The sequence below is a fragment of the Oxyura jamaicensis genome, chromosome 3 (assembly GCF_011077185.1).
Source record: "Oxyura jamaicensis isolate SHBP4307 breed ruddy duck chromosome 3, BPBGC_Ojam_1.0, whole genome shotgun sequence".
In the NCBI taxonomy this organism is placed as follows: Eukaryota; Metazoa; Chordata; class Aves; order Anseriformes; family Anatidae; genus Oxyura; species Oxyura jamaicensis.
The window spans coordinates 46,962,802-46,976,872 of record NC_048895.1 but is presented as its reverse complement, the minus strand read 5'-3'; the positions used below and the strand labels follow the sequence as shown (position 1 = coordinate 46,976,872).

At 34.5% G+C, this 14,071-nt stretch overlaps 1 protein-coding gene across 1 annotated transcript in view; it reads left to right on the top strand.

Moving 5' to 3' along the window:
* Window positions 1-14,071, top strand: part of PACRG (parkin coregulated) — a 210,800-nt gene that overhangs the window by 112,236 nt on the left and 84,493 nt on the right. The window contains exon 5 of the mRNA XM_035323310.1: window positions 4,411-4,560. Within this exon, the coding sequence (XP_035179201.1) occupies window positions 4,411-4,560 (150 nt within the window). The remainder of the gene's footprint in view (window positions 1-4,410; window positions 4,561-14,071) is intronic.

Genomic DNA, 14,071 nt, shown 5'->3' with positions numbered 1-14,071 from the left:
AAAGGTCTGTTCCAATTAAACAGAATTAAATTAACAATATAACTTTAAATAGAACTACCGCAATTTAATTTGTAGTTTTTAGGGAAGTAATGGAAGTTTGGAGGATCTGATTTGATTAAGTACAGCCTAGGCTTTCTATGTTCTGTCTGAAGAAGAATGTTCTAACCTGACCTCTTCAGTGAAAATACATTGTCTTATGGAAAAGATCCAATGTATATTGGAAGAAATGCTGTCGTGTTCTCTGGCTTATAAAATGTATTAATCCCAAAGATAACAACTCTGGCTTCTATTGGAGGCAATGCTGAGACCAAGATATGATTCTCCAAACTGCCAAAGAAAAGTAAAAAATAAAATAAGAAATATCTACTTATATAGCTTCTAGGTCTTTTTCTTAAAGATGTTAGAAGTATTACTCAAGAAAAAGACTTAAATTTTTAAAAGGTGAATTCTGTTGCTGCATATATGAACTGCTTCTATCTAAATGCATAAACAAGCAAGTAGCATATAACATCTTAAACTAACAAAAGAAAAAAATTAATTTGCATAGATTGCCAATAAAATTTAATAGAAAAAAAAATCACTGAAGCTATCAATGAATTGGTATTATATATGCTCATTGCTAGCAAGCTTTAGTTAACAGCACTGTGAAATACCTCCGTCCCCAAAATGTGCAGTTTCAAATATACTTCAAAATTTTATAATTACCTATTACTGTGGCTTTGAATGGTAGAAACACAGAGTTGACTCAGATACTGAACTTTTACACCATTTTACACCAGTTTTTACATTTTTTAATTTAACTTATTAACATTTATAAATTGTCTTTTATTTAAGAAAAAAATATGGAGAACTTCAGTGAATATTTGAAAAAAAAAAAGTAGCAGTACAAATTTATAAAGTACATACTGCATTATATTCTTGCATTAACCAGTTACTCAAGCTGGAGGTTCTGCTGCGAAAGTGTATAGCTTCATCACAATTAAAATTGTCAAGCTGACATACCATTAAAGAAGAAAACATTGTAATTACCAAGCAGAAGAATCAGCTTATTGTTTTGTTTGTTGTTTCAAAGTTGCTGCTTTCAAGAGTTCTACAATTCACAAAATATGGGCTGTATGACCAGAAAGGAAATATATACCACTGACAGAGGGAAATCCTCTAAAACCCTTTTAAGGAACAGAAAAGTATCTCTAAATGAGAAACAAACAGGTCATTTGCCTTGCTGTAATTGTCAAGATCCATGTCTTGCAGCAGACTTCTAGGTCAAGAGGTGATAGAGTAGTGTGATTCCAGATTGGAATGCCTTGGATGTTATACATGTTTTCTTCTTTAGGGATAGGTGGCTGTCCCAGACTAAGAGTTTTAAAATGTCCTGCTGTATTCTTCCTGTAGGGATACTAGCAATTTCATACCTTTTTGGTAACCTCCAGATATCACTGACATTATTCAAAATGTTGAAATGTACTTATTTCTTATACAGGATTAAAATGCTCATCCTTTTATTCATGTGGGAGAATGGTCTGCAGTGATGAAGATAATAATCTTCACAGAAAATAATTACCAGATTTTTAAAAATAAGCATATGTTTGAAATTGATGTATCCTTGGGGCAGGGACTGTCTCTAATTAAATGTTTATACAGTGTCTAATATAATGAAGCCAGGAGCTGGTTGATTGTTATGTATGCCATGGTCCAAATATTTAATAATAACGGTTCTGCAGTCAATTTGATCTTACTTTTGATCATTATAAGTGTTTTCCTAAAACATACTGCAGATTGATGCAATGAAGGGCTTCAGGCTAAATTCTGCAGTCTGTTTGATTCTACCATATCCACCACTTTGGCACTCAAAATCTTGATACAAATTCTGCTTTTTCATTGTTTGTGTCACAGGAGAGATGGGATAACGCTGTACTGAGGGAGGTGGGACAAGTATCCTGATTTTCTAGAATGCAGATGAAAGAAGTGCCAGTATTGCTATTTAAAGTACCAGTAAGCACCCCTATAGCACAACTCTAATTTAGGGAATAGGTTATGTGTAAAATGTTACTTTGGATTCAATATTTGTTTGGTTTGCTGTAATCACTGGGACTCCTTTTCAGCCATGAGACTCTTTCATATTCTTGACTTTATTAAAGAATTGATTTTTACCAGGATAATCTTGGCTTCCACTCAAAGCACAACTGTCTTAAGACAGGACTCTGAAAACAGGACACTGTGAGAACCTTTGGGAGACACCATCTGCAGATAAAGGTTTTAAAGATAACACTTCCTGGGAGTGGTTGGACAACCATTTCCACTTAGATGGAACCTCCTGCCTGCCTAAAAATAAGAGCCCTCATCCTCTAGGTCAGCTTGTACAGACAGTAAGAACGATTCATGAAATTAGGTACAGTTGATTTGTTGGTTAAGACAAGAATTTCTGATTTCTGTATTTGTTACATTTTATGTCTCTTGAGTTTTACAGTAATTATTGTACTGACAAATATAAGCATTAATGATAATTTTCCTATTAGTTCAGTTAGGTACTATTTCTGGGTATAACAGTTAAGTCATGAATAAACATATATGCTGTAACCCCAGAGTTTCCTTTTCTAGTCACTCCTTTAAGAAAATGAAAAATGCCTGTTCTTCTGTGAGGGAATACTTATTTGTCTCCGAGTTGGATCTAATCTTTAGAATGTATCTGGGAGTCCATCTTTGCTAAAACAACCTTAAAACACATGCCCATCAAAGCAAAATTTGGAATAGCCTACCTCTTTGCTGGGACTCAGTGTAAATATGCTATATTGATGGACTTTCTGTCCACACATTGATATGCTCAGAAACAACATGAAATTATCAGTAGGGAACTGGCAAATAAGAAATTATGGAACTTGGTGTATATTTTCATTTAACAGCACTTCTTTAATTTGGAATCACCCTATGATGCCCTATAGTACTGTTAGACCTTGGACTCCCTAACTCAGTCTAACAGTGATTTTAGTATGTTCTTCATAAGCACATGAAGAGGCATGAAGAGAGGTTACTCACTAGCTGATTTTCAAAGGTTGTTTCTACACATTCACACAGCCAGTCTGCTTTGCCCTTGCTTCAGAGTTCTAGCTCTGATTTTTTAACACTTAGCGGGCATAAGATAAGGAGCAGAAGGGGGTGAGACATCTCTTTTCTTAAAGAGATGGGAAAACTGACATTACGCTTGCATGAGTATACTACTCAATTCTGTAGGGAACAGCATTCCTGTGAACTGCCAATATTTAGTGCCAGAAGTACTGAATCCCATTACTTGAATGTGAACAGGCAGTTCTTGAAAAAGTTGTAAGTAAATCCTCTTACAATTTCAGTGTATTCTTTACTATATTTGTTTCCCAGTTACTTATACTTTTGTTACATTGATTCACATATTTATGTACATCTGTGGTTATAAATATGTAGTATTGAATGAGATTATCTTTCACAATTTTTTCTTCCCACTGCAATTATATGAATGTTTATGTAAGTGGGCAGAACACTGAAAAAATAGACCAACTTATAATAGCACATCAAATTTGACGACTGTTTCCAGCTGCATAATTTCAGAAGAGTTTTATAACTAGAGGGATTTTAGAAAATGAAAATAAAAATAAAAAGTGTATATGTATATTTCTCAAGCAGATCTCATTTTTAATTACAAAAGAGAGGGCTAAGTACTTGCTTTTAGTAAACTCAAAAGTGAAGATAAAAAAGTATTTATGAAATGTCTTAGTGTCTTAAGATTAAAAGAGTGACACTGAAACACTGAAAGCTAAGAGATAAATCTAAGTAGGCAGGACAAAATCTTTTTTTTTTTTTTTTTTTTTTTTTTTTGGAATGTTTGTCTTTAAAAAAGCCTACAAGTACAAGGTTTTTTTTTGTGTTTTCTTCCTGTAAACATTTGCTTCATTGTACTGATTCTCAGAATAGCAGGAATTGTTAGTTGAATGAATAAAACGATGAAATAAATGGGTACAAACATACAAACAGGCTAATTGTTGTAGTAGAATGTATCTGTTGTCAACCTTTGCAGGTTGTCTTGCAGTTGTACAGTTTCATTGGCCCCAAATGGTACTTATTGAACATTTATTTTTTATTTGTTTGGACCACGCCAGTATTACACAGGCAGCATAAGGGAATAATGGGCTGCATTCTTTGGGTTACTGAAGAGTCAGCACAAATTGTGGGAACAAATAACAATCAGACAAGGCAGTGTTTTATAACATCAGGACTGCAATCCATCTTTGGGATCTTTCAAAGCTGGGCTAATAAAGGCCCACTTACAAACCCCAGCAGAGTACAGTTTAATTAAATTTGTCCATTAAAGTACTCCTCCCCCTCCCTCTAAATTTTAAAAATTAATTCTGCTTTCTGCCTGTTGTTCTTCCTACATCACAGATGCACTGAGCCTTCGTAACCGACAGGTCCTCTGCATCACGCTGAAAGTCCTCCAGCACCTGGTGGTGTCAGCTGACATGGTGGGAGAGGCCTTGGTGCCCTATTATCGGCAAATCCTCCCAGTCCTAAACATCTTTAAGAATATGAATGGTGAGTTATCCTTACAGACACTGTCTTTCAACCCTTAAGGTAAAAAGGGGCTTGAGGCAGGGTTAATTAACAATGTAGTTAAGATTTATTACTGTGTATAAACTCAAATCCATTTGGAGCTCTAAATAATGTACCCACCCCTTTACTATTCCCTAAGGATGCACTGAAATTAACAATTTCATTTATTACTCCTTGCACATACAGTTTATTTAACACAGTACTGAAGCACTGAACCACTTATGTAATCTTCAATAATTAAATTGTAAAGTTTTGTACAAGTCTTTGGAATACATTAATAAATTACAAAGGTTTTTTTCTCCCTCCAACATTTTAGTTCAGTCATTTTGCTCAGTTGTATTCACAAGAAATTCACCAGCCCCAGAAGGCTTAGGAGGGAATAGAAATAAAAGTTACAATCAAACTAATTAATTTGAGGGTCAAGAGAACTCCTTTTTGTAGAAAACTTTCAGGTCACATGATTTCTAGCAAAGTAGTGAAGTTTGAAGTTACTGGTCACTTAGCAGGTTTTACTATAGAGAAATTTGGAACTATGTTGTATCTACAGTTGAGTATGCTATCTTCTTTGTAGTGCAAATCTCTCTTGCCAGGCTCACTCTTTAATAACTATGGTACAGCTCTCATAATTATGGATATGAGAGCACTGTGAGTACCATATACTATGAATACATTTACACTGTAGTCAACAGGTAAAATCAACATGCTGTATCTTGCTTTCTCCAAGCTACTCTTTAAAAAATTTTTCTGTAGTAAATCTATCTGTATTATCTGTTCAATTATCTACCAAGTTATTGACTTTAAAATGTATGTTGTTCACATGCAGCCTGACAGGTCAAAAGATCGTAATTCCTCACAGTCTTGCAAAAGCAGTACTGACCGGTTTTTCATGAAATTCATGGCATTTTAATAGTTATCTACAGGACTGCTTACTGTTTGTGTTGCTACTGAATGTACTATCTTGCGCTCACTCTTTTAATACTTTGGACTGAAAAATGCCTGTCCAAAGACTGACTTGGAGAATTAAATAAGATTTAGGTTTTAGTTCCCTTTGAATACATAAATGTCTGTGACTGTTGTAGCTAGTGAGAATCTTGCAATAATGTGTGGAATTCCATAAATGCAACGTGGTTCAGATGACAACTGTGGCTTTCAAGAACTCGTGGGATGTAAGGTTATGAATAATATCTGAGATTCAGCTTAAGCAGTTTCAGTAGGGCTCCTTCTAAATTAGGAGATTCGTTCTTTACAGATCCAATTTTAATATCCTGCACAAAACAAGACCATAACAAGGATTATCATTGATTAAAGAATACACAATACATACTTTTTCCAAATTTCAGCCTGAAGTAGCCCATAAATTTTCTCAGCTAAACTTTTTTTCCAGTGATTTTAGATTAATAATAGGGGAAGCTCATATATGCTAGGTACATCACTTAACAGAAGTATTTAGATATGTTCTAAACATATCCTGAGTTTTGATTGTATTGTGATCAAAATAAAACATATTTTCAGCACTTTTGCATGACAACCATGGAGTACAGAGCCATTTGCTCTTATGTAAAGCATCTATCCTTATGGTCTTCTTATACTGGTCTTTAGCAGGCTTGCAGAAAATATGTAAGTCCCAGTAAGTTTAAACATGTTCCGAATGGTATCTCAGAAATTTTATTCACAGTAAATACCTCTGATGTGTCTGAATCACAATTCGCTCCGCAATATTAGACAGGCTTATAAATAAAAAGTAAAAGTGGGAAAAAAAAGGAAGAAAAAACCTGCAAGTAAAGAGCTTGTATTGATAAGATCTTAAATTTTGGAGATCAGAAAGAAGCATTTAATAAAAAAAATACAAAATGTAGCTTTAACTTCAACTTGACAGATGTTTCTCTCTTGTGTTGTTCTTCAGCCAACAAAACTGGTGAATCAGTTCAGAGTTCCAAGTGTTACCTGAGCTCAGAATATAATGATAGTTTGAGAAGCTGACAGGCCTCTCCCAGTTTACACTAAGCAATTCTTTCCAACGTCCCATCTGTTTCCCAACACTGAGGCTACAGTTTCACAGTCAGCAGCAGTATTGCTTAGTTGCCATTGCCTTCTAAGGGCATTCTGTGATTAAAAAAGGAAGTAGCCTTGATGACTCTCCCTCTAGGCAGCCAGTTGGTGTAGCTGATCGTGATTCCCACTGCAGATTTTTACTGGATTAGCCAGGGATGCTATGAACTCTGTAAATCCTCTTTCCTGGTTCTGAAGCCTTTGGTGCTTAAAGATTATGTCCTTTGCTCCTATTCAGCCTGCTGGCCAACTGCTTCTTAAATGTTCCTTTATGTAGAGTTATTAATACACTCTTGTAAAGTATATACAAAATGTTGATTATTCACATAAACACAGAATTTTTCATGTATTACTTTACTTTTTTCTCGTACTTTTGACATTTCCACTTTTTTCTTTTCCCATCTGCTGCCTCCAAATCATCCTGCCATTCTAGGATACACATAGTCCTTTTTGCAAATTAGCAAGTTCTGAAATCAATGTCTTTTCATATTTTACTATGTCCCCCAGACATGCTTGTCTCTAAAAATGAGTGTCTTCGTAATGATTATGTTGTCTTGATAACTATATAATTCCAGCAAAAACAGTAGAGGACTATTGGCTTTTTGGAACAGGAGATAATCTAGGTATTTCATTAAATTTTTGAGCATTCATACTAGAAATATTTATTACAATATTTTTAGTCAACACTGCACAGTATCTATTGATTTCCTCTGTATAATGCCTTTTAGCGAAGTGCATTTCTCTTGTAATTTCATATATCAAAGAATTTTTTTCTGAATTTTCTGCAATTTCTAAGATAACACGCAGTGTAAATGGAATTGCTGTTGATCAACAAATTGAAATATGGCAAATACATTTTGTTATTTGAGTTTTTGGGGCTACAGATAAGAGATTGCCAGGCCTATATTCTGAATGATATAAGTGAAAGTGTGTTCATTGGATATGTACAAATTCTGCCATTTTCTATCCATTCTCATGTATTGTGTACAGGTGACTTTACTATTAAGAATTTTTGTAAATTGGAAAAAAAAGTATTAAGTTGAAATGAATTGAAATTTTTAATTACTGAAAACACCTAAAACATGTTTACCCTTCTGAGTCATAAGATACAGGTAAAAATAAATCAGTATGACCTAAATAACAAATGCCAGAGGAAGGATCCAAGTCTCTTAAGGTAGGTACCTTATCTTTTTGAAATCCAGGGGAGAAATCGCAATTATATTCAGAAGAGTCTGTGTAATGAGCAAGGGGATTTTTGGTGCACAAAACATGTTGAGTATATCTGAATTTGTGCCTTGCTGGAGCTTAAACCCCTGACACACCTGAGAAATTTCTCTTTCACTTGGGTTCGCAAATGCTCTGTGGCAGATCAATAAGACCTAAAACAGAAAGGTTCTGCCAGTGGTGGTGGTTCAGCTGCTGGTGTCTATTTGTGGAGAAAGTGAGAGCACCATCACCAACTAGCCATAGCATACTCTGAAAAAGCAGTGAAACTTTCTGTTAAAACTTTGTTTTGGGAAAAAGACCAGGAGAGTAAGCAGAACGGGACATGTCTTCATCCCAGTGATTAAGGAATAATCCTGAGACACAGCAGTTATTGTCTAATCTCTGAAGACTGAGAAGAGACTAGCACCTTCTGAGCAAGCTCTCCAACATATGGACTATTGTGAATATATAATACTAATATGTAATATGAAAAACAAAAGAGTCATGATAATGCTTGGTGGGTCTATTATGAACCCTGTAATGCCTCTTAAGCTTTCATTTAAATTTATAAGTTAAATGCACTGTTATGAAACTCATTTTAATCTTGCAAAGAGGGAAAGAAAAATATTTACAGAATCAAATGGAAATATGCCTTTTTTACATCAAAAATATTTTCTTTTGGATATCTTATTTTCTAAGCCACTTTTCATAAGTCTGTGAGGTGTCTGAGGTAAATACAATTTAAGAACAAATAGAATAAGTTTGTTCTTTTGTGACAGCAGGCAGAAAAAAATAAAATAAAAGGAACAAAAAATAGCCTTCATTGCCTGAAGTATGCTATTAGGTTATGTTCAGAATATTGTCTGAAACAGAAGCCTATTTATTAAAAAGATTAGACAGTTATAAACAGCAAATTTCTCATTTAATTTACCTGACTGGTGAATCAAAATTTCATTGATTTAGTTTAACAACTATTTTATGCTGTCAAATCTAAACAGTCTTAATAGCTGTACTACATCAGTTCATGTACACAGATATATTTTCATGTCATCAGTTTATATTATTCACTAGTGATCGAGAGCAGCTTTTAAGAAAACTGTGTCTAGCGTAATGTAGAATTATGAAAACAAAATATTATTATTATTTAAATGCCTCAGATAGAAAAGTATGGGGTGGCACTGAAGGTATCTCTCCATTATGATAACTTCTATGACTTCTTTCAGTCACCATAAGGCAAACAGCAGTAACAGGGCAGACTGAATCCCAAGTTTCTTTTGTCTGCAGTAAAAATGTTCTGACACTAACAGTAATTTAAAGCTATTATAAACTTCTGTGAGTCTACCTATCTAGTCAATACTTTAAAATAAAATATTAGAGATATGGCTGAGAATACCCAATGTAACTGAATTGCAGCATTCAATGAAGCCACAAAACAGAACTATGCTGCATGCTTTACAGCACCTGAACTTCACTTAGGAAAAAACATTCTCTTGTCTGAGAGGTACTTCACATAATTTGGAGAACTCTTTTTTCAAAATACAGTAGTACTTCATAGACTCTAAAGGAAGAAGCAGAAGTATTTAATAGCAGAAGGAAGAGACTATTCCTACAGGTAACAGTGTCCCCTGTATTGGAGCTGGAGTGTTTTAGAAGTGCTTGTGTATGCCAGAGGCAGTGATGCTCCTCAGAGTTGATCGTGGTTATTACTGAGAAGCAGCAATTATATTTTAATGTGATTGAATATGCGCTAAAGAAAATCTCTTGCCCAGAACATTTCAACTGTCTGCTCCCTCCTCTGGGAACTCCAGAAGTGCTTTCACAAAGAATGTCAATCTTGTTCTAAAATACTTTATAGTTTACCAACTCTGTGTTCAGAAATCACGTTTCAGATTTGAAAGGAAGAATTAAAAAAGGAAAAAAGGAAACAAACAAACAACAAAAAAAAGTGGTTTAAACATGAGCTTTTCCAAAGCAATATTTGAGGTTCTCTTCATTTGTTTTCTGAACTTTGAGCTTTCAGATTATTCTCAGGCAACTCAGGATTTCTGAAATTTAAAAGCAAAGATTCTGAAATGGCTTCAAGTGTATACACTTCAAAGGAAGACCACCATGGCAACATAGATCTGAATGAATAAATTATTTTTGTTATATTTGTAGTTTTTTTTAAATACAGTTTAAGCACAAGAGGATTCAAAATGTTCTGATTCATCAACATTTACTGAAAAATATTGTGGTTTTCCCCCAAATGCCATCTCTTGTGCCAACAAATCACTTTATTAAGCAGATAAAGACAAATTTATTGCACTCCAAAAAATTAATACCATTATGTTGAGAAGCAAAATGTATTTTTATCATTACTAAGTGTAATTAATAATATTATTTTAACAGGCTTCCGATGAATTACAGATCTAGCAATATTATTTAACAAATACCCTTGAATGTTTTTAAGAACCTTGAAACATTTTTCTTATATGAGATCAGCTGATGGTCTTTTAAAAGTTATGTTTTCAAAAATGCATTCTTTTTTTTTGTCAAAAACCTTGTCTTGGAAGTGAAATTCTCCCAAAACAATTTTTAATAGAGTAGTAGTAATAGAGAAGTAATATTCAACAGTTAACGGCTGTTGTCTCACGTATTTTCTTGCACACTGGCCAATCCCTACTTGTCTCAGTCACCAGTCCTGCATACTGAGTGACAGAAAACCCTCTGGAATTCTGAAGTGCTGAAATAAGAAGTTACCAAGACCCACCTGTATTAGTTCCTTTGATGCTTTAATATTGTCCAATAGAAAGTACATGACTTTTAGCTGATGATACAGTGAACTTTTCACGTATAATCAAAATCTTGTCAGGTACTTTATAACACATTTAGAGAATTATAAGACTTAGATCATAATTGCTGGGTAATTTCTAATTATTATCTAATTTCCTAGCTGAAAATACTGCATCAGTCTGTGTAAAACAAAACTGACTCAGCAGTGATTGAATTGGTGTTATTAACATTTAACACTTACTTTTAATGTTTTAATAGCTAATTAATTCAGCATCTTGAATTCTTGATAAAAGAAAAATTAAAAGCTCCCCATGTTGAAGGATATACATACCATCCAGTTTTTACTTTTCTCTTTTACCAGTTTTAATTTTTTTAGTATGTTGACCCAAGGAAAGGAGGGTTGTCTATTGGGTTAATAGACAGAGGTGAGAGTTAGGACTTCTGAATTCACAGGAAATTTGTGGGCAAGGCAAATAATAAAAAGGTCAAATTCTTCCCATGCCTTAGTGTATACATCAGTAAAATGGATATAACCTCAAAGGGCTTGTAGGCTTCAATCAACATTTTATTTTCAGAGCTTTTACAAAGTTCCAGGAGTGTTAATATAATGCTTTATATATTAATATAATTAATATAATGCTTTGCTTTAACACTTTTATGTGATTTCTGTTCCTGTGGGAAATAATTATCTTTGGAAGTCAAATATTAGAGGAAGATTTAGATGTCCAGAACCAGATTTATGCAGCATTTCAATGGCATCTGTAAGTCTGCCTTTTCTGCATGATTATACCTGTCTTAATCAGGCCAGGTTGGATGGGGCTTTGGGAAGCCTGATCTAGTGATGTCATTGAAGGTGTCCTGGCCCATGCATGTCAGGGACATTGGAACTAGATGAACTTTACAGTCCGTTCCAACCCAAGCCATTCTATGATTCTAAGATAGGTAAGTACCTGATCTCAAAATGCAACAAGGAGTTGTTTAAGTTACCAGAGAATACCATCTCACTGGCATGCTTTGATCAAATCCAATGCATACCTGCAATATTAAGCTTTATCTAAAACACAGTCACACTGTCATTTTCAGGTATTTTGCTTGTAGATTTATTGCTGGGGAGGGACAGGGAGAGGGTTGTTGTTTTGTCATTTTTTGGTTGCAACAATAAAAAGCATGTACAGATGTGTGAGCAGAACTGGAACTCATGTCTCCTTAGTGCTCTTTGTGTAAAGTCTAGGCACATACTTGCTTCATCTACAGTTTCTTCTTTGGGGATGATTTTTGGATCCTTTGATGAACCCAACCAAGCTACAGCATGAAGGATGGTGCAGATGAGCATCTATTCATGTAGAAGACTATTTCCCACAGATCAGGTAGTTCAGCCCATGTCCACATGGCAGGATTACAGGTTCACAGCTGTCCCAGGTAGATCAGAAGTACAGCTGTGTACTTCTGTCATTCTGCACATTCTGCATACACCTGTCATTCAGCAATTCTGATTCAAGCCCATAATCTTTGGAGGAGAAGAATTTCAGACCTGTGTCTGTGCTTCTTATTTTCAATCAATTTGCTGTAAACAGCTCCCTCAAGGACTTCCTTGTCACCCTTCTGAGGCTTCTGATTTGATTTGCAAAGGGTAGAGGCACCTGTATTTGTTGTCTAGATGTTAAGGCTTTCTTTGGATCTGCCCCTTACAAGGAAGCTAGAGTGCTAAAAATTTGTCTGCTACCCTTCCAGTTAGGGTTTATTTCTTCCTTCTTGGTAATTTATTTCTACATTTTTCACATAGTTGGATTACATATAGTGAGACTGAGATAATCTCTTCAGTTGGACTGGCACTATACTCTTTCATTGTACATGTTAAATAATTCTGAGAAAATATTTTTCTGCATAATTATTCTCTTTTCATGTATGTTTGTAAACAAATGTGCTTAAGTTTGAGGGGACATATGGTTTCAATTTGTCAGATTTATTAAGGTAACATTTTTTATTTTAAATATAAATCTGAAGTATGTGTTCATTTAACAATTCTAAGTGGATTGTGTTTATTTATTGCAGATATTTTTAATTTGTGTGCTTAATTAGGATTTATTTTCTGAGAATAATATTTCTGTGAAAGTCAGTTTGAAGCTGCCAAAATCACAGAAATTGGCTCTGTACCTGGCTTTCTGTTTTTATATCAAATCTAGAAGTAGGTAATAGAGAGAGAGGAGCTTTGGAGGGAGAGTGATCTCCCTGTCTGGATGAGAGTTTTCCTTGTGGCATCTTTCTCTTCCCCTCAAGGAAAAGAGATTAAAGCCCCATGTAATGGAATGATACAAGTAGGTGCTTAAATATTGCACTGTGATTAAACTACCGCAATACTCAGGTGATTAAAGTGCTTCAGGTCCTTCAGTTATTATTCTATTATATCATTTCATCTCATTTCAAGACATTGCTTTTTTCTTAGATTTAGAACACTCTAGGCAACAAAGCTGATTTTCTGAGGCCTGTAACTGTGAACTATTGATTCCTTTTTCTATATTGCACATCCATCATTCTCCTTTTTAGGCACACCAACAGAAACTTGTATTCTTGTTATAATATCCTCTGGCTGTCCAACATGCTGATGCAATTAGCACATGACAATCTCAGTTTCTTTTGTAGGACTGTTCTAGCTGAGTAGTAGCTTTTTGATTTTTCTAATTTGAGAATTAGATGAAATACATTAGACATTTATGATCAGAGTATTTGAATGCTGGTATCTGCATCTCATCCAGAAATTCATGCTTCAGCTAGAAGTTATCTTTTAGGAAACAATGCTTTTTTATGTTAGGATTTAGCATTTTTATACCAAACTAGATTACCTCTAGGTTCTCTTTGAAAGTGAAAATAAGCACTCAGGAAAAGGTAAGAAATGCCAAAGTTAACGTTCAACTTCATTTCTTCTTGCTTGACTTTATGTATTTCCATACAGCTTCTAATCAACTGTTTACTTACTGTTTATAACTTAACACAAATATTTGTACAATTCTTCACAACCTGGGATAAATGTGCTAAACCCCAATTTCTTTTTACTGCAAAAAGTATAGCATTGTTGTTCTAATGCTATACATTTTACTGACAGAGTTTTGGTATTCATTTTCTCTCTGCAGTATATATCTTTATACTATTTAACAACCTTTCTTTACTACAATTTGTTGGCCAATGGCTTATGAAATTTTTAGACCACTTTTTTTTTTTTTTTTGTACTTGACATATTTACAAAAGGCCACCTGAGAAATCATTTGGAATAAATTTAAAATTTATTCTCCCCACAAAAGATGGACATGTTCTAGCCAATTAGGGGGATTTAAGGAGAAAGTGTCCACACTGAGGACAACATGATATTAAACACTTCTCCTTATTAGAAAAGATATGAAAGTTTGAAAGTTTCTTTAGTAATTGAATAATGCTTATCTCTCTGGGGGGGGGGGGGGGGGGGGGGGGGGGG